General features: G+C 40.5%; 1 protein-coding gene across 1 annotated transcript; it reads right to left on the bottom strand.

Annotated features, from left to right (window-relative positions):
• Positions 1 to 3318: 3318 nt before the first annotated feature.
• On the bottom strand, positions 3319 to 17337 carry LOC121432312 (zinc finger protein OZF-like). Its single transcript, XM_041630168.1, has 4 exons — positions 17197 to 17337; positions 6427 to 6553; positions 6159 to 6207; positions 3319 to 5214 (listed from the first exon to the last, which is right to left on the bottom strand). The coding sequence occupies exons 1-4, from the start codon at positions 17335 to 17337 to the stop codon at positions 3966 to 3968; spliced, it is 1566 nt and encodes a 521-aa protein (XP_041486102.1). The 3' UTR covers positions 3319 to 3965.
• Between the last annotated feature and the right edge of the window lie 2606 nt (positions 17338 to 19943).

Genomic DNA, 19943 nt, shown 5'->3' with positions numbered 1-19943 from the left:
AACTCAAAGACAGTCTGGTTTAGACAAAAAGGTCTAGGCCAGCCAAGACTACATAGTGAAAAACTGTCTTAAAGCAAACAAACAAACCAGAAACCCATGGCCAGATATTAAACAAAGAGACCTTGGAATACACAGCTCTGAATAGGATGTCTCCATCAAATCCCTCTCCTCAAAGCTCAGAAGAGAACCCTGAAGAAGAGACACAAAGAGTGTAAGAGCCAGAAGGAATCTGGGCCACCAGAACAAGACCCTCTAAATCAACTGACCAAAGCTCATATGAACTCAGAGACTGAAGTAGCAGGTCCTTTGCATATATATTATAGCTTCCAGATCAGTATTTTTATGAGACTCCCGAGTGTGTAAACAAGTGAGCCTTTGATTTATGTGCTTGCTCTTGGGACTCTTTCCATTTTGTTGGATCGCCATGTCCAGCCTCGATGTGGTTGTTTGATTTATATCTCTTAGAAAAACATTCTTTTCTAATGAGAAGGTGGATCTTGAGAGGGGAGGTGGGAAGGAAATGGGAGGAGAGGGAAGGGAAACTGCAATCAGGATACAGTGTATGAGAAAAGAATTTATTTTTAATAAAAGGGGTAAAAAAGTATAAAAAGGAGAGGAAAGCTGGATTTTTTTTTGACAGCAATGATAGACTGAACTGACTTTCTGATGAGTATGAATAGCATTCGTGATCTGTAGTGTGGCTATCATGTGTTCAAATGCACAAAACTGGTACTATTCAGATTATGCACAATGAATAGTTTATTTAAAAAAAACAACTTTTTAAAAACTAACTTTACATCAAGTGATAGAAGCATTATTAACAGTGTAGGCCAGGGGTTAGTGATCAGCAGTTTGTGTGTATTAAACACACCTCATTGACATTTTTTCCTTTACCATAATTTATTTGAAAGCTACCTTGTAAATCTTGTAATGCTAAGAGGTATTGATAGTGATGGGAAACAAAGTCCAGTATACTTTCTGAAACACTAGATGAAGGCGAAAAACAAGTCCACACAACTAGGACTGCAATCCTATAAAAGCCAATCTTCTGGAACTTCTTATGTAGACTAGGCAGGACTTGAATTCAGAGATCCTTCGAGTGTTGGGATTAAAGGTGTGTGTCATTGTGTCCCGAAACTGGCATCTTTAAAATGGGATTAACTTGTACATATTAATTACTTCCTCAACAATAAGAAAACCAAACGATACTGAATTGTAAATCAGTTTATTTATGTGCATGTGTGCGCTTGTATGGGCGCAGGTGTCCTGGGAGGTCAGATGTGTCGGATATGACTGTGAGCTGCTGGACATAGGTTCTAGGATTAATGTTGACTCCAATGCAGTATCAACACAGGATCCTTTAACAGCTGAGCCATTATAGTGCACAACATTCCTTAATACTAGTAATAGTTACAGCGCTTAAGTATACTTATAATGAGTTATGGCATGTAAAAAGCACTAAAAAATCTTATTTGGGATTGGTGTAGGGCTCAGGGGGTAAATCTCTTGACCCCCCCCCCTCTCTCTCTCATATACACACACACACAAACACACACCAAAATGCAAAAAAAAAAAACTTATTTGGAGAAAATAGACATCACAAAATACAACCATAGTATCTAAGTTTGAGAAAACTGGAGTGCTCATTCAAATACGTGGAAATTGCCAAGGAATTAACAATGAGAAGTTTTTTAAAAAAAGAATCTACTATGTAATGACACCCAGAAAAATACTAACACTGATACATTTTCAATTTCATATCGAATACAACTATTCAAAAACTACCCAGTGGGCTAGTGAGATGGTTCAGCAGCAAGCCCATAAGCCTGAAGACCTAAATCCACCTTCAGGGCTTGCATGGTAAAAAGAGTTGTCCTCTGACATCCAAATGTGCACCCGAAACACTTATGCCCAAACACATACATGCCAACACATAACTGCAATTTTAAGAAGCATTTACTAGTATAGTCTACCAGATAATAAATACATTTCAATCCAACAAATCCAATATAGCTGTACAGTAAAGGGTAAAGCATTACCTCATGATTTAAAAAACAACAACCATAAAAAATACTCATTAAACTGATGGAAATGCAATTGACTTGCCAAAGTCCATCTCCACAATTCAGTTTATGTTCTTGCTCCTTAAGGTGGTGTCTTCATGGCCTTCAAATGTGAGCTCAGTTTTACTCAGCTCTTTGAGCAGCAGGGCCGACAGGCGTGTGCAATCATACTAAAATTATTCACTAACTTATACTTTCAATGAAAAAGAAAGTAAAGTCAAAAAAGTCTTGAGTAAGAATAGGCAAATGCTGTAAACACGCATAACTTTTACTTAATTTCTTTCAGGTTTTATTTAGGGATATTTATTTACATAAACTAATTTGCTCAAGATATCCACATTTCTTACTTTTATAAGATTCAATTACAAAAGAAAATCACAACATTCTTTCTTTTTCTGAGACTCATGTAGCTCAAGATGACCTTGAAATAGTTCTGTGAAAGAGTCTCACTTTCTCTTTCTTTCTGTTTTTTTTTTTTTTGAGTTGGGGTCTGAGTATCCCTGGCTGACCTGGACTGCAGAGAGATTTGCCTTCCTCTGCCTCCCAATTAATGGGATTAAAGATGTGTGCCACCACACATGGGTCTCTCCTATGACAATTTAATTTGTTTGGAACTGGTTTTCTTAAGTTTCATGAATTGTATCCATGCCCTCTGTATTCAGTGTTGCGATTTTCTATAATCTATCCCCTATACCAAGTGTTGGAATAAAAGGCATACATTATGATGTCTGGTGCAAGAGTAGGTGTTCATCCTATGTTCACTTGCACAGATGGGGAAAATTATACTTATGCTGATTTTATATTATCGCCAGTATATTTTCATGTTTTTATTTAAAGATATATGTGTATATTTTTCCTGTATGTATGTGTGTGCAACATTCAGAAGGCATTGGACCAACTGCAGCTGAAGTTACATAACTGTGATCCACCATGTGGTTGTTGTAAATTATACCCAGGTCATCTACAAGCACAGCAAGTACCCAACCACTGAGCTCTCAAGCCCAATCTTGCTGTGGGACAATGGTCTGTACCCTGTCACTTGTGTTTTAAATAAATGCTGAATGGCCAGTAGCCAGGCAGGAAGTATAGGCAGGGCAACCAGACAGGAAGTATAGGCGGGGTGAGAACAGGAGAATTTGGGGAAGAGGAAAGGTTCAGTCTGCAGTCCTCACCCAGACACAGAGGAAACCAGACGCAGAGCAAGCAAGATGTGTGACTGCCTCGCCGAAAAAGGTACCAAGCCACGTGGCTAACACAGACAAGAATTATTGGCTAATATAAGTTATAAGAGTTAATAAGAAGCCTGAGCTAATAGGCCAATCAGTTTGTAATTAATGTAGGCCTCTGTGTGATTCTCTTGGACCTAACGGCTGCCAGCCCGGGCGGGACAGAATCCTCCATCAACACATCTCTCCATTTGTTTTTGGAGAAAGTATACACAGGAAAGTACAAAATGTGAAACTTACATAAGAAACCTCACTCACAAGAAAAGCAAGACAGAGGCTGGTGGGGTAGCTTAGAAGGGAAAGGAACTTGTTGCCAAGCTTGAGGACCTGAGCTCCATCCCTGGGATTCACACAATGGAAAGAGAACTGATTCCAGCAAGTTATCTGCTGAGCTCCAGATTTACACCAGAGCATTGGTGAATCCTTGTCCAACACTTCATGCAAATAGATAAATAAGTAAACAAATAAATAAAATTTACACCAGAGCATTGGTGTATTCTTGTCCAACACTTCATGCAAATAAATAAATAAGTAAACAAATAAATAAAATTTACACCAGAGCATTGCTGTATTCTTACCCAACACTTCATGCAAATAAACAAACAAATAAGTAAATGATAAATATTTTAAAAAGCAGGTTGATTATTGTTACACATTGTTTACACAAGTATAAGCTCTACCCACTGGGTTTCTTTTCACTGTGAGATCTTTCATGTCTTTGAAGGTATGAGAAATACACAAACTCTTTCCCACATGGATTACACTTGTAGAATTTCTCTCTAGTAGTGTGAGTTCTTTCATGTATTTGGAGGGATGTGGAAAAAGGGAATGCTTGCCCACACTCCACACATACATATGGCTTCTCTTTAGTGTGTGTTTTCTCATGCCTGTAATTAGCACTGGAATGGGTGAAGGTTTTTCCACAATATTTACATGTATAGGGTTTCTCTCCAGTGTGAATTCTTTCATGTTTTTGAAGGTATGAGGAAAACATAAATGCTTTCCCACACTCTTGGCAAACATAGGTTTTCTCTGCAGTGTGAATTCTTTCATGGTTGTAACAGTTGCCCGCACTGATGAAGGATTTTCCACATTGTTTACATGCATAGAGTTTCTCTCTGTTGTGAATTCTTTCATGTTTGTGAAGGTTTGAGGATCGTCTGAATGCTTTGCCACATTGATTACATGCATAACGTTTCTCGCGAGTGTGGCGTCTTTCATGCTGGAGAAGATGGTAAGCATGAATACATGCTTTCCCACAATGTTTACATATATAATGTTGCTCTTTTTTGTGAGTTTTTTCATGATTTTGACGGGCCAGGGAATACATGAACGTTTCACCACAATGTCTACAAGAGTAAGTTTTCTCTCTTGAGTGAATTCTCTGATGTCTTGTCAAGTGACTGGAATGAATGAAGGTTTCACCACATTTCTTACACGCCAATGGTTTTTCTCCAGTATGGATCTTTTCCAATATTTGAACACAACTCTTTTCCTTCAAGGTCTTCTCAAATTGCTTACATTCACGTTGCTCATCTCCAGTGCAAGTTCCCCCATAATCTTGATGAGAACTGGGATTACTAAAAGATTCATTAGATTGCTTCCTTTCACATATGTTCTCTCTAGCAGGAGCACTCTCAAGTGTTTGAAAGGACTCAGAAGAAAGAAAATCTTCCTGACTCGACTCCTGTTTAATAGCCTTCTCCACATGTTCCCGACACACATATGGTTTCTCTTCAGTTTGACTTTGAATGATCATATGGGAGGATGAGTGATCATTGATGTCTTTTGCATAGATGCTGCTTTCATGAACTATGATTGCAGGATGACCGTGTGCGTTAACAACATTCTTGTGTATCTGTTGGTGGGTCTTTGCACATTCGCTACTGTGTTCATAGTCACAGAATCGCTCAATGACCTGAATTCTGAAAAAACAAAAATGGGGGGAAAATTATTCCTCTTTTATCACTAATAGTAGATGACGGATTTTGTGGTCTCCGCCTGTGTAGTATTCAGAAGGCACTGGCAGGAAGTGAACAAACTGAGGGCAAACTAGACCACAGTGAAAGACCCTGTCCTCCGAAGGAAAAGAAATGTACTGAGTTTGTTTCCATTAGAACTAATAAACACAAAGTACTGAACATTCAGCAAGGGCTGAGGACAGTATACAACCATAAAAGGTTCTGGAGTAATAGTTTGATAAACACTGTCTATGACATAGTTAACAAAGCTTATTCCTTATGCACTATGAGTCAGACATTCTCAAATTTTAAATAGCTGAATATCCTTCAGGCAATTCATTGAAGATGGGTCTCAATAGAAATGCCAAACTCACCTTTTCTTCCCACATAAACCTTATAAGGTCCAAAGGTAACTTGCTAAAAATACATCAAATAAATTTGTAGACAACAGGCAGTTTTATATAAGGACCCGCCGGTAAATGTTTCAGCTAAAGGGTGCACCGCATTTTGTTACTGCTCTCTCAAAACAGTGCAGTAAGAGGTGCAGTCCAAAAATTCCATGCAAGTACTACATTAGATTTAGGATTATCCACTTTTGAGTTCTCAAGTTCAGTGAAGTTTTACAGAAAATTTGAGATTAGGTCAATTTACATTTTTTGCTTTTTTTTCAAGACAGGGTTTCTTTGTGTAACAGTCCTGGCTGTCCTGGCATTAGCTCTTGTAGACCAGGCTGGCCTCGAACTCACAGAGATCTGCCTGCCTCTGCCTCCCAAGTGCTACGATTAAAGGCGTGCACCACCACTGCCCGGCTTGCATTTTGATCTACTGGGATGGTTTCCTTATTTCTCAGATTGGCTCTCCCTCTCAAATATCTGATGCAGATTCCCTTTGCTGTAGGTGTGAATTACCTCAGGTTTCTCTGGAGTTCTTGACAGTCCACATCAATATTTTCTTCCTCTGTTTTCCGCAGAAATTAAAAGCAAGAAATCATTACGTTATTCAACCTTATACACAAGCTATTACTTTCCAGCTTCTTCTCTAGTATAACATGACCAGGCAGGCTACATTTACCACCACATCCCTTTCAATATTTCAAGCCATATAATTACACAGATGACTAAGAAAGAGTTTTTCTCCAAATGATCACGAAAAGAAATGACACTGATTTGTTGTTACCTATGGAGATCAGGTTCATACATGTTTCCATCATCACATCTCTGTAGAGCTCCCTTTGACAAGAATCCAACAGAACCCACTCTCCTAGGGTAAACTTCACAGCCACATCGTCAAAGCTCACTGGCTCCTGAAATAATTCACAGCATTATTAAAATGCAGTTATTAGAAGAAAGATTAAAAACACAGAAGATACATTAGTCACCTGATAAGTTCCCTCCATGCGTTCTTAATACATTCACCTTATATCAGGGCTATCACAAACTTATTAATTATCCTTTCATCTTCTCACACAATTCTAAGAGTTCTATATGCCTATCTAATGAAGGAAATATGGACTGCTCTGCTCTGGTTTCAACTATTTGTACCTTAGACTACAAGTTCCTCCAACTGAGAACCCACAGTGAACAGCAGCTCTGCTGAGTATGCATAGTTATAAGTGTCTGTTAGCAAACTTCATCTACCTCTAGAGACTGGGGATTTCACATAAATGGGTGTAAACAGCTTAACTATAGAGAGGTGCTTGAGATATGGCTCAGAGGTTAAGAGCCCTGCCTGCTCTTCCAGAGGTCCTGAGTTCAATTCACAGCAACCACATGGTAGTTCAAAACCATCTGTAATGAGATCTGGTGCCCTCTTCTGGCATGTAGGCATACATGCAGGCAGAAAACTGTATTCATAATAATATTTTTTTTAAAAAAAAGAGGTGCTCACTGCTATGCAGTAGTTTATGACAACATAAAATAGTATTTCACAAACTATTATCACTGTCATTCTCAGCATATTTCTTAAATAGTGAAACATGGTTTTTATAATATCAAAACCTGAAAGAAAGTTTACATGAAAAATCTCTTATCATTGATCTCAAAGATAAGATAGGAAACACGGCTGACAAATTTTGCTACTTAGATCACTGAGCACATCTTTTTATAATGTGCTCATTATGAGTAACATCGTTAGGAAGACTGCTTTTTTTTCCATTTTTTTATTGAGAAAAGGAGAAAAAAAAAACAAGTTTCCACCTCCTCCCAGCCTCCCATTTCCCTCCCCCTCCTCCCACCCTTCTCCCCCTCCTCCCACCCTTCTCCCCCTCCCCCCACTCCTCTCCCTCTCCAGTCCAAAGAGCAGTCAGGGTTCCCTGCCCTGTGGTAAGTCCTAGGTCCTCCCCTCTCCGTCCATTTCTAGGAAGGTGAACATCCAAACTGGCTAGGCTCCCACAAAGCCAGCACATTACGTAGGTTCAAAACCCTGTGCCATTGTCCTTGGCTTCTCATCAGCCCTCATTGTTCGCCATGCTCAGAGAGTCCAGTTTTATCCCATGCTTGCTTTTATAAAAGTTTCTTATAAAAGATTATTAATTCAATACAAGTAGTTTCTCATCAATCAACCTTGACTTAATACTAAATACAACAAAGGGTAATTCTCTATGCTCCAATATGAGCACTACATACTATAATACTACATACTATAATAATGTCAGTGGCTAGTGACATCACAGGAACAATGGCACTGTTCTGAGAAAGAGATCAATGTCACAAAACATATGCTATCACAGCTGCATCAAATTCTGTAAATCTCACAAAACTTTTAGATTGTTAAAAAGAATTGCTTATTGAAATCTGTATGCAATAATAAATGTTTGGTACCATAAATACATTAGGAATAAGAAAATGATAGTTTGATCCAGACATGAAGTCACATATGAATATTACCAGACTCACAAAGAGGAGATAGAGGGACCTTGAATTCAAAGCCTGCCTGGGCTGAATAGCAAGAACAAGAAATTGAAAAAGAGTATGATAAACTTTGGAAATATACTACTCAGGGAACTCAGCCATAAAGACAAGATGGAACAGGACAGAGGAAAGAACAGCAGACTTCAGCGACATGAGATACAAACAGAAAACTCATTGACAGGAGAGGAGATCTTGATCAGCAACGAACCTGTTGGGGAACTTAGTTTGATTTTTCTATCACTATATACACTTATAAAAATCCTTAGAGTAAGTACCTTCACATCATCTATGATGACAAACCTTGTAAGTTTGGTTGTCCATAACAGATATCTTGAAAGGCATAGTTTCAATTTCTTCATTTTCATTTCCTTTATTTTTCTGGACACCAACCTTGTTTAACAGGATTTGAAATACATATTTCCCATGGTGTAGCCTATGGGTGACATTATTGACTGCCCTTCTAGTTGATACATTGTGTGTTTCATTTTCAAAATTTCTGTAATTCCTGAAGGGCCAGAGAAGTGGTTTATTGGGTAACAGCATTTGTTACCATGCATGAGAAAATGAGGTTAATCCCCTGAACCCACATAGTGGAAGGATACAACTCATTCCCAGATGTTGTATTATGAATTTCTCACACGGTGTACATGCATGGGTGTATTCACACGTGCATACAGAGAGGACACTAAAAATAATAAGTGTAACATTCTATGGTAGTAACCACTTATGTTTGGGATTGTTCTGAAGTATTGCATAAAACTATTTTAAGGGAGACAAAAAAATGGCTCAGTGTGTAAGGGCATTTGCACCCAAACCTGAATTCAATTAGTGCAAGTAAAACACCTGACTCCTGTAAGTTGTCCTCTGACATTCAGAGATGGGCACACCACACACACCTCATAAATGTATAAAAGAATTTAAATACAGTTGAGTGTTCTATTAAAACCCTCTGTATCCTCCTGCAAGCTCAGTGGACCGCTGAAACACAGCCTGTTACAATACAAGAGGACCAAGAGGTGAGTGACCAACCACTCAGCTGGACACCCCACTCTCTAAGCCCTCCACACAGGGGCAAAACCCAGGGCCCTTCCCCCTCTGCCTCAACTTCTCTAACCAGCCAGCAGGAGAGTTTCCTGCAGGTAGGCTACCCCAGTACTCCCATCCCATCCACCAGACCCTGAAAGCTACAAGTTCCACCCCACCCAAACTCGCATATACTCCAGCAACCTCAGTGGAACTCTGAAACACAGCCTGCCACTACACAGAGAAGACCAAGAGGTGAGTGATCAGCCACCCAGCAAGACACCCCATGCTCTAGGCCCTCCCTCCATAGTGGAACAAAAATCCCTGGCCCCTCCCCCACCTGCTATAGCCAGACAGCAGGTGAGTTTCCTGCAAGTAGGCTGCTCCAACACTCTGAAAGCTAAAAGTCCAGCTCCACCCCCAAACTCTCCAACTCCCCCCCCCCCCCCCCGCAGCCTCAGAGAAACCTGCAAAACAAGCTGCAACTATGTAAAGAGGACCAAGAGAGCAAACCAGGAGAGCAGGCCAAGAGAGCAGGCTAAGAGAGATCTCAGCAGCTCCCTGAGACACAGACACCGACAGTACAGAGCAGACCAAAAACAGTTTCCAAAGATGCAGACGGCCACTGCAAGTCTTGAACCAAGATGCAAAGACACTGCCAGCATCAATTGAAGGAAGAGATGGGTAGGCACCAATGCAAGAATTCATCCAACAACTTAAAAAGCAACACCAGAACCCAGTGATCATATAACAGGAAGACTTGATTATCCTGACCTAAAAGAAGCAGGAGGGGGGCTTGATGGGGCAGGGGGAGGGAAATGGGAGGCGGTGGCGGGGAGGAGGCAGAAATCTTTAATAAATAAATAAATTTAAAAAAATGAAAGAAAAGACAAAAAATTGGAAGAAATTAATGAATCCCTCAAAGAAACCCAAGAAAAAACAATCAAACAGGTGAAGCAAACAGTTCAAGACTTGAAGACTGAAATAGAGGCAATAAAGAAAACACAAACAAAGGGAATTCTAGATATGGAAAATCTGGGTAAACAAAGGAACTACAGATGCAACCACAGCCAACAGAATATAAGAGATGAAAGAAAAAATCTTAGATATTGAAGATACTATAAAGGAAATTGATTCACTGGTCAAAGAAAACAAAATCCAACAAATTCTTAACACGAATCATCCAGGAAATCCGGGACACCATGAAAAGACCAAACCTAATAATAATAGGATAGAAGAAAAAGAACTCCAGCTCAAAGGCACAGAAAATATATTCAACAAATCATAGAAGAAAACTTTCCCAACCTAAAGAATGATATCCCTATAAAGGTACAAGAAGCTTACAGAACACCAAATAGACTGGATCAAAAAAAAGTTCCCTCACCATATAATAATCAAAACACAAAACATACAGAATAAAGACTGTTAAGAGCTTCAATGGAAAGAGATCAAGTAACATATAAAGGTAGACCTATCAGAACTACACCCGACTTCTCAGTGGAAACCATGAAAGCCAGAAGGTCCTGAACAGATGTGCTGCAGACACTAAGAGACCATGGATGCAAGCCCATACTACTATACCCAGCAAAGCTTTTAATCACAATTGATGGAGAAAAGAAGATGTTCCATGACAAAACTAGATTGAAACAATACATATCCACAAACCCAGACCTATAGAAAGTACTAGAAGGAAAACCCCAACCCAAGGAAGCTAAATGCACCCATGAAAACACAGGCAACAGATAATCTCCCACCAGTAAATCCCAAAGAAGGGAAACACACACACACACTACCACCAAAAAATAACAGGAATTAACAACCACTGGTCATTAATCTCTCTTAAGATCAATGAACTCAATTCACCTATAAGAAGTTACTGGCTGCTGGGCGGTGGTAGTGCACGCCTTTAATCCCAGCACTCGGGAGGCAGAGGCAGGCGGATCTCTGAGTTCGAGGCCAGCCTGGTCTACAAGAGCTAGTTCCAGGACAGGAACCAAAAGCTATGGAGAAACCCTGTCTCGAAAAATCAAAAAAAAATAAAAAAAGTTACTGGCTAAGAGAATGGATACAAAAACAGGATCCGTATTTCTGCTGTTTACAAGAAACACACCTCAACCTCAAAGATAGACATTAACTCAGAATAAAGGATTGGGAAAAGATTTTCTAATCAAATGAACCCAAGAGGCAGGTGTAGCTATCCTAATATCTAACAAAATAGACTTCAAATTAAAATAAATCAGAAAAGATGGAGAAGGATACTCATAACAGGAACAATCCATCAGGATGAAGTCTCAATCCTGAACATCTCTGCCCCTAATACAAGAGCACCCACATATGTAAAAGAAACATTACTAAAGCTTAAATTGCACATCAAACCCCACAGACTAATAGTGGGAGACTTCACCACTCCACTCTCGCCAATGGAGGGTCAACAAAACAGAATCTTAACAGAGGAATAAGAACTAACAGAAGTCATGACTCAAACAGACTTAACAGACATCTACAGAACATTCCACCCAAACTCAAAAGAATATACCTTCTTCTTAGCACCTCATGGAACCTTCTCTAAAATTGACCATATACTCAGTAACAAAGCAAGCCTCCACAGATACAAAAAAAAAAATGGAGTAATCCCCTGTATCTTATTAGATGACCATGGTTTAAAGTTAGAACTTAACAACACTATTCTCAGAAAGTCTACACACTCATGGAAATTGAACAGTGAATTATTGAACCACTCCTGGGTCAAAAAGAAATAAAGAAAGGAAGTAAACCTAGAATTCAACAAAAATGAAGGCACAACGTACCCAAACTTATAGGATACTATGAAAGCAGTGCTAAGAGGAAAGTTCATAGCACTAAGTGCCTACATAAAGAAAGTGGAGAAAGCTCACACTACTGACTTAACAGCATACCTGAAAGCTCTGAAACAAAAAAAGCAGACTCACCCAGGAGGAGTAGAAGACAAAAAAAATAATTAAACTGAGGGCTAAAATCAACAAAATACAAAATACAAACAAAACAATCCTGTACAATAAAGGAACTTCTGGAGACATCAGCATCCCTGACATCAAACTCTATTACAGAGCTACAGTAATGAAAACAGCTTGGTATTGGTATAAAAATGGAGAGGCTGACCAATGGAATGGAATTGAAGACCCGGATATTAAACCACACACTTATGAACAAAGAAGCTAAAATTATACAATAGAAAAAAAGAAAGCATCTTCAACAAATGGTGCTGGCATAACTGAATGTCAATACATAGAAGAATGAAAATAGATTCATATCTATCCCCATGTAAAAACTCAGGTCCAAATAAATTAAAGAGCTCAATATAAATCTGACCACACTGAACCTGATAAAAGATAAGTGGGAAGTAAGTTTTAATGCATGGGCACAAGAGACCACCTTCTAAATATGATACCAGTAGTACAGACACTGGGATTAACAATAAAGAAAAAGGACCTCCTGAAACTGAGAAGTTTCTGTAAAGCAAAGAACACAGTCAATAAGACAAACAGGTAGCCTACTGGATGGAAGAAGATCTTCACCAATCCCACATCAGACAGAGGATTGAACTCCAAAATTTATAAAGAACTCAAGAAATTGGACATCAAAGTTCTAAATAACCCAATTAAAAATGAGGTACAGAACTAAACAAAGAATTCTCAACAGAAGAATTTCAAATGACCAAAAGATACTTAAGGAAATGTTCAGCATCCTTAGTCATCAGGGAAATACAAATCCAAACAACTCTGAGATACCAGAAAGGCTAAAATCAAAACCACCAATGATATCTTATGCTGCAGAGGATATGGAGTAAGGGGAACACTCATCCATTACTGGTGGGAACAAACTTTTACAACCATTTTGGAAATCAGTACAGTGGTTTCTCAGAAAATTGGGAATCAACCTACCTCAGGATCCAGCAATATTATTCTTGGACATATACCCGGAAGATGCTCAATCATACTACAAAGACATTTGTTTAACTATGTTCATAGCAGCATTATTTGTAATAGCCAGAAACTGGAAACAACCTAGATGCCCCTCAACTAAAGAATGGATAAAGAAAATGTGACACATTTATACATTAGAATACTACTCAGTCGTCAAAAACAATGACATCTTGAAAATTGCATGTAAATGGATGTAACTAGAAATCACCTTCCTGAGTGAGGTAATCCAGACCCAAAAAAATAATTATGGTATGTACTCACTCATAAGTGGATACTGAATATAAAGAAAAGGATATTGAGCCTATAGCTCATGATCCTAGAGAAGCTAAGTAACAAGGTGAACCCTAAGAAAAACATACATAGATCCACCTGAAAAGGGGAAATGACAAGTTAACCTAACAAAATTGGGAGCATGGGGATGGGGGGAAAAGAGAGGGTGGGAGGGGAAAAGGATGGGAGAAATGCGGAGGAGATCTTGAGGGACTGGGATAGTTGAGATAGAGGAAGGACAGAGATGAGAGCAAGGAAAGTGATATCTTAATTGAGGGAGCCATTATGGGATTACCAGTAAACATGACTGTAGAGAAATTCCCAGGAATCTACAAAGATGACCCCAGCTAAGATCCTAAGCAATAGATGAGAGGGTGCCTGAATTGGCCTTGCCCTGAATGATGGATATCTTAAATATCACCATAGAAACTTCACCCAGCAACTGATGGAAACTGAGGCAGAGACTGGCAGCAGAGCACTGGGCTGAGCTCCCAAAGTCCAGATGAAGAGTGGAAGGAATGAGAATATGAGCAAAGAGGTCAAGACCATGATGGGGACACCCACTGAAACAGTTTACCTGAGCTAATGGGAGCTCATCAACTCCAGCTGGACTAGGAAGGAACCAGCATAGAACCAAACTAGTCCCTATGAATGTGGGTGACAGTTGTATGCCTGGGGCAGACTGTGGGGCCACTGGCAGTGGCACCAGGAATTATACATACTGCTTTTACTGGCTTTTTGGGAACCTATTCTCTTTGGATGGATATCTTGCTCAGCCTAGATATAGTAGGGAAGGCCTTGGACCTTCCCCAAAGCAATGTGTGTTACCTCTCTGAGGAGTGGATGGGAGGGTGTGTGGTGTGTAGAGGGAATGGGAGAAGGGAAGGGAGTGGGAACTTGGATTGGCATATATAATAAAAAAAAGACAGCTTGTTTTCTTTTTTTGAAAAATAAGAAAAAATAATTTGTCTGAAAAATTGATAAATATATTAAAGATACTACTTAAGGCAGCATAAACAAAAGCTGTAAAGAAGCCCACAAAAATACAGAATGATGAAAAAACTGCCAAAATGGAAATATAATTCTTACCAAAGAATGTGTTTCTCCCACAAAAGTTTGTATTTGGGTGGGTGAGATGGTTCAAAATTAAGAGCACTTATTGCTCCCCCCAGAGAACCAAGGTTTGATTTCCAGCAGCTATATAGGGGCTCACAATCAACTATAACTCCAATTCCAGGAAATCTGACGCCCTCTTCTGACTTCTTCAAGCAATGCTTTAGTGCGGTGTACAAACATACATGCGTGCAAAACACCCATACACATAAAAGTCTTTAAAAGAAGAAGAAAGGAAGGAAGGAAGGAAGGAAGGAAGGAAGAAAAGTACTAAAGCTCCTAATTGCTCTTGACTGAGAAAGAATTCAGATTGGGGAGTTAAGGATGTATATTAAAAGTACCATATTCAGAAACTTCCTGGAGATAAGCCTAACCAAGCTGGGAAAAGACATCTACAAGGAAAATTATCCAATAATAAAGTAGTTGAATTATTATGCCTATGATGTCAGAGAAACAACACTGTAGATGTAAATAATTTTGCTGAAAGCAGTCTGTACAGTCAATGTAATACTAACAAATGTTTCAATGATATGCTTCACAGAACTACAGACAGTCATACTAAAATATTTGTGGAAGTATAAAAGACCCTGCAGATACAGAGACCAAGAGAATACAGCACTGTGTTTCCAGTCAGTTCTATGGGGTGGGGTCTTTTTACTCCGAATAGAAATAATAAACAGGCATGAAGAAGGTCTTTAAACACTTGTCTTTGGCCTCCTTCTATCCCTCGTGGGTTGGTATAGAGGAATCAAGTTCCTGTGCATTTTTACAAGTTCTACTGTGTGCTCTGGAAGCTGGAATTCCTCAACTCAAGGACCTAAACACTTGCTTCCTCTCTGAACCTCTTCCACTAATGACATCTTTAAGTTATTTTTTTCTCCTGTGGTTTGTGAAAGCCTTCTAGCCTCTTCAGTTTCAGCCTCTCCCTTTGTGCCCATCAGCCTGTGTGGTTCTTCCTGCCTTGTTTGCTGTCTGCTCAGCTGCTGCTACAAACGATCAGAATGACTCAGCAGAGACTGAATTCTAAGATACTGAAATAGGTAAAATGCAAACAAACAAACAAAAAGATTTCAAAGTTACTAGTAGAAGTGATCAATGACTTCAAAGAGTATACCAACAAGGATACCCAAATTACCCAGAATACCTTGAAACAGCAGAGACTAAAATGGACAAAAAACCCCACCAACATGAATAAACGTGTCAATGATATCAAAAAGAAAGTCAAAGGATACTCAGATTGTGAGGGGAAAACATAGAGGGGGATGAGTAGAATACTAGAATTTTTTAAAAAATGAATCAAAAACCGGGGAAAGGATCATTAAAAGATAGAACTAAGCCAAAGAAAGCATATCTAGATGAAGATTAAAAATTAATAATGCTGGAAATCCACTGGACAAAATAAGATAAATAGTAAAGACATAATGAAGCTGAATTTCAAATCTAGACACATGGAGAGACAAACACAAAGACATTTAAAACACAGCAGTTGGGTAAAGCACCATTTAGGGTGTGACTGAGAACCCCTGATCAGAAGCTGTCTACAAGGACTGATTGATCAGAACCAAAATGATGTGGAGACCAGAACCTGTACTATCTCTTGGGATAGCTTTAGCGCCCATAAATAGCCATTCCTTGTCCATCTCTATGTCAGAACTAACAACCTGTGACTAACAGATAAAATTCTTTTGGAATTTATTAACTTAGTTTCTACCAATCCCCAAACTAAGCATATCAACAGGTGGCATTTGAGGCCTATATGAGAGATTCCCTATTTTACTATAACCACCTTTCAAATGTATCTATGTATGTATTTTTAAAAAGCTTTGATTTATGACTTTTATTCTGGTATTATAAAACATCATGAAATTCCTTCCTCAGAAGAGGAGGCAGAAGAAATGTAAAAGCCAGTGGTCAGGGAAATGCTGTCTTCTGGAAATGCCAGAGCACCTGTACCCATGAGCTCACAGCACCTGTCGTTACCTGTCCAAGATTGGGCATAGATGGGGAGATACTGTAAGGGTTCCCCATTTACTGAGCAGTTAATGGCAATAGACAGTTTTCTGGAGAATTATGTTTAGAGGAAATAGTCCACTGACAGGACGGATTCCCTTTCCAAACACCCATGCACGGACTGCTGGATTATTAAATAATAGTAGCAACAACAACAATAATAAATTTGGAAGAAAGGCATGTTGGGAGTATATAGGAGTTGCTGGAAGGAGGGACGGGGTGGATATGATCATATTTCATTGTATATATGCATAAAAATTTTAATACAGAAAAAAATTTTAAAAGAACCCAGAGGGATCACGGGGGTAATCTAAAGCATGTCTAACGGGAGTGCAAGGACGAGAAAACAGCGCTCACTGTCCAAGCTCAGACAGCCTGGAGTGTGAGCAGCGCTAACCCCCCAGAGCTGCTATGTCTGCAGCGGACGCAACCCGACAGGGCCGGGACTAGAATGAAGCAGCTTCACAGCGACAGGACAGCACCTCAAATTCCCTGCTGCTTGCTCTGCACACACTTCAAGAGCAGGTGGGGAGACGGCGCCGGCGCCGGGGCGTTCAGCTCATACACAGCTGCACAGCGCCAGGGAAACGTCAGGGCGGCGGGCGCCACATCACACCAGAGCTGCAGCAGAGTCGCAACCCGGGCCCGGGAGCACTCACCATTTCCTGCTTCTGCTGCACCCAGGGGTCGCCCCAAAGGGGCCTACCATCAGCTGGAAGCTTAATCAAAATGGTCTCAATGGCTTCTCGCGACTCAGACTCGGCTAACGGCTGCACCGTCTGAATATCCGTTCTTCTCATTGGACAATTAATGCAAAGTCATAACTGCGTTCCCTGATTGGCGGATGATACAGGCGGTGAAGGGGATGTGATGGGGACTTTGGGGAGGTTGGGAGCTAGAAGGGAAGGAGGGGGGGCCTTGGGGAAACAGGAGGATTGGGATAAAGGAATGTTGGACAGGGGAGCACGGAACCACAATTCTTAGTTAAGGGAGCCACTTTAGGGTTGGCAAGAGACCTGACCCTAGAGGGGCTCCCAGGTGCCCAAGCCGAGGTCCCCAGTTAGTTCCTTGGGCAGCTGAGGATAGGCAACCTGAAATGACCCTATCCTAGAGCAATAATGACGAGTATCTTGCATATCATCATAGAACCTTCATCTGGTGATGGATGGAGATAGAGACAGAGACCCACACTGGAGCACTGGACTGAGCTCCCAAGGTCCCAATGAGGAGCAGAAGGAGGGAGAACATGAGCAAAGAAGTCGGGACCACGAGGGGTGCACCCACCCACTGAGACAGTTGAGCTGATCTAATGGGAGCTCACCAAGGCCAGCTGGACTGTGACTGAAAAAGCATGGGATAAAACTGGACTCTCTCAACATGGCGAACAATGAGGGCTGATGAGACGCCAAGGACAATGGCACGGGGTTTTGATCTTACTTAATGTGCTGGCTTTGTGGGAGCCTAGCCAGTTTGGATGTTCACCTTCCTAGATATGGACGGAGGGGGGAGGACCTAGGACTTACCACAGGGCAGAAAACCCTGACTGCTCTTTGGACTGGAGAGGGAGGGGGAAAGGAGTGGGGGGAAGGGGAGAAGGGTGGGAAGAGGGGGAGAAGGGTGGGAGGAGGGGGAGGGAAATGGGAGGCTGGGAGGAGGTGGAAACTTGTTTTTTTTTTTTCTTCTCTTTTTCTCAATAAGAAAAAAAGAGGGTTGTAGTGTGTGTGGCGGGGGTGGAGGAGAGGAGTGGGTGTTGTGGGGGGAGGGAGCATCTTATAACCTGGAAAACACCCCTTTCCTGCAGGGTTACAGCTACAAGAACAGGTTTCAGCAGTAACCTTTTAACCCCGGGTTTCCCGCCTAGAATAAACCTTTAAGGAAACATGTATTCAGGGATTTTAGAGCAATTTTCCTGGTGGACTTAGTGCGCCACAATAGGTGCTTCCAATTACAAACAGTGCCACTAGTTTGATGGTGGAGCAACCGAATTCAGTACCTTAGAAACCAAAAGCACAATGACAGGGTAGAAGAGGTCCCTAGGTCAGGAAGAACAGCCTGGCATGCACGCTCAAGGATGATGCCTTCTGAAAGATTGATTAGAGTCAGTTACCTCGGGCCCTTCTCAGCCCTCCGAATAGCCTTCTGTGGGCATCTTCTGTACCTGACCGAACAACTTCACGAGCATTATGGAAATCATTTGGAATGGATAATGGGACAGCAGTTTCCTTCGGAATGTACAGAACTCTAAGTTTTCTAACCAGAAAGACAAGATTATGGCCAGATGGCCTTTGAGGCCAACCCAGAGGTTTCCCCCTTTGCTCTATAACCTGTCTACCTCATGTTTCCAACAATGGATTTTTTAAAGTGTCTTGATTTATGATTTCTTTATTCTGTTACTATTAAACTTCATGTTGGAATGTAGAAAGTGGGATAATATAAATTCTGTGTCTCTAGGCTATGGTCACTTTTATTGAGGCTCAGGGTAAACATATCCCTGTGAAGTGGATAATGCTTTTGTCTTGACAGGCAGGCTCCCAAGGCTTTCTCACACCTTATGCTTCTATCGACTCATCTGCAGGCAAGAAAATTAAAACACACACAATTCTTCAGTGTGAGGTGTGCGAGTCTGTGTGGTTAAATTGCAGCAATAGCGTGCAAAGCATTCAGGAGGTATGAAAGGGAACCCTAAAATTCTTGTTAACGAGAGGTTTCTGTGTCGAAGAGTCAAAACAAAGCCTACCTTCACAAGCACAAATATTCCCAAGCATCAGGATCACATTGACTGCTGAAAGAGATACCAGACTGGCCATTCACTACTGATGGGTCAGAGACATTGTCCTCACAGTTATCTGGAAGCTTACTAGTACATCTCTCGTTTCCTCCATTATGAAATCTCTCAACACCTTAGTATTCATAAGAGGAACAATGTAATCCCCATTCATATTAATGTTTAAACCGAAAAAAGCTACCACAGACTTTTACTCAGAAGTGGAAAGCACAACGTGAAAAGAAAAAAGTCAAAACCGAAGTAGCAGATGGGCTATTAGAGAAAGACACAAGGATGTGGGAGGCTGAGTTGAGAGGGGAGAACAGTCACATATGATCAGTTCGCGATATGCCACAAGGAAAGCCATCAATATGCTTGAGAAATGGGTGAATAATTTGGTTATTTAGATTTTGAGTGATTTTTAATTTTTTTATTTGTGAGACAAGGTCCTACTGTTCACCATACCTGGACTGGAACCTGGTATGTGGACCAGACTGTCTTCAAGCTTGTGGAAAGCCTATTGTCTCAAATCCTAAGGGGCTGGATTATAGGTATGTGGCCGCTTATCTAGCCTGGAGTATACAACCCATCAGAAACAAATTCTCCCAATATTCACACACCCAAGGTGGTATGCATGAGTGT

Source organism: Microtus oregoni, unplaced genomic scaffold, assembly GCF_018167655.1.
Source record: "Microtus oregoni isolate MIOR12 unplaced genomic scaffold, Mior012 000034F_ref0000314, whole genome shotgun sequence".
NCBI classification, from domain to species: domain Eukaryota; kingdom Metazoa; phylum Chordata; class Mammalia; order Rodentia; family Cricetidae; genus Microtus; species Microtus oregoni.
This window is presented reverse-complemented; position numbering and strand designations above follow the sequence as displayed.

Bases quoted from the DNA above. Each gene is read 5' to 3' on its own strand.
- LOC121432312 (XM_041630168.1), bottom strand. From the start codon at position 17,337: ATGAGAAGAACGGATATTCAGACGGTGCAGCCGTTAGCCGAGTCTGAG. The intron at 6,554-17,196 runs GTGAGTGCTCCC...GAATTATTTCAG, and splicing joins TGCAGCAGAAGCAGGAAATG to GAGCCAGTGAGCTTTGACGA. The intron at 6,208-6,426 runs GTAACAACAAAT...TGCGGAAAACAG, and splicing joins TATGAACCTGATCTCCATAG to AGGAAGAAAATATTGATGTG.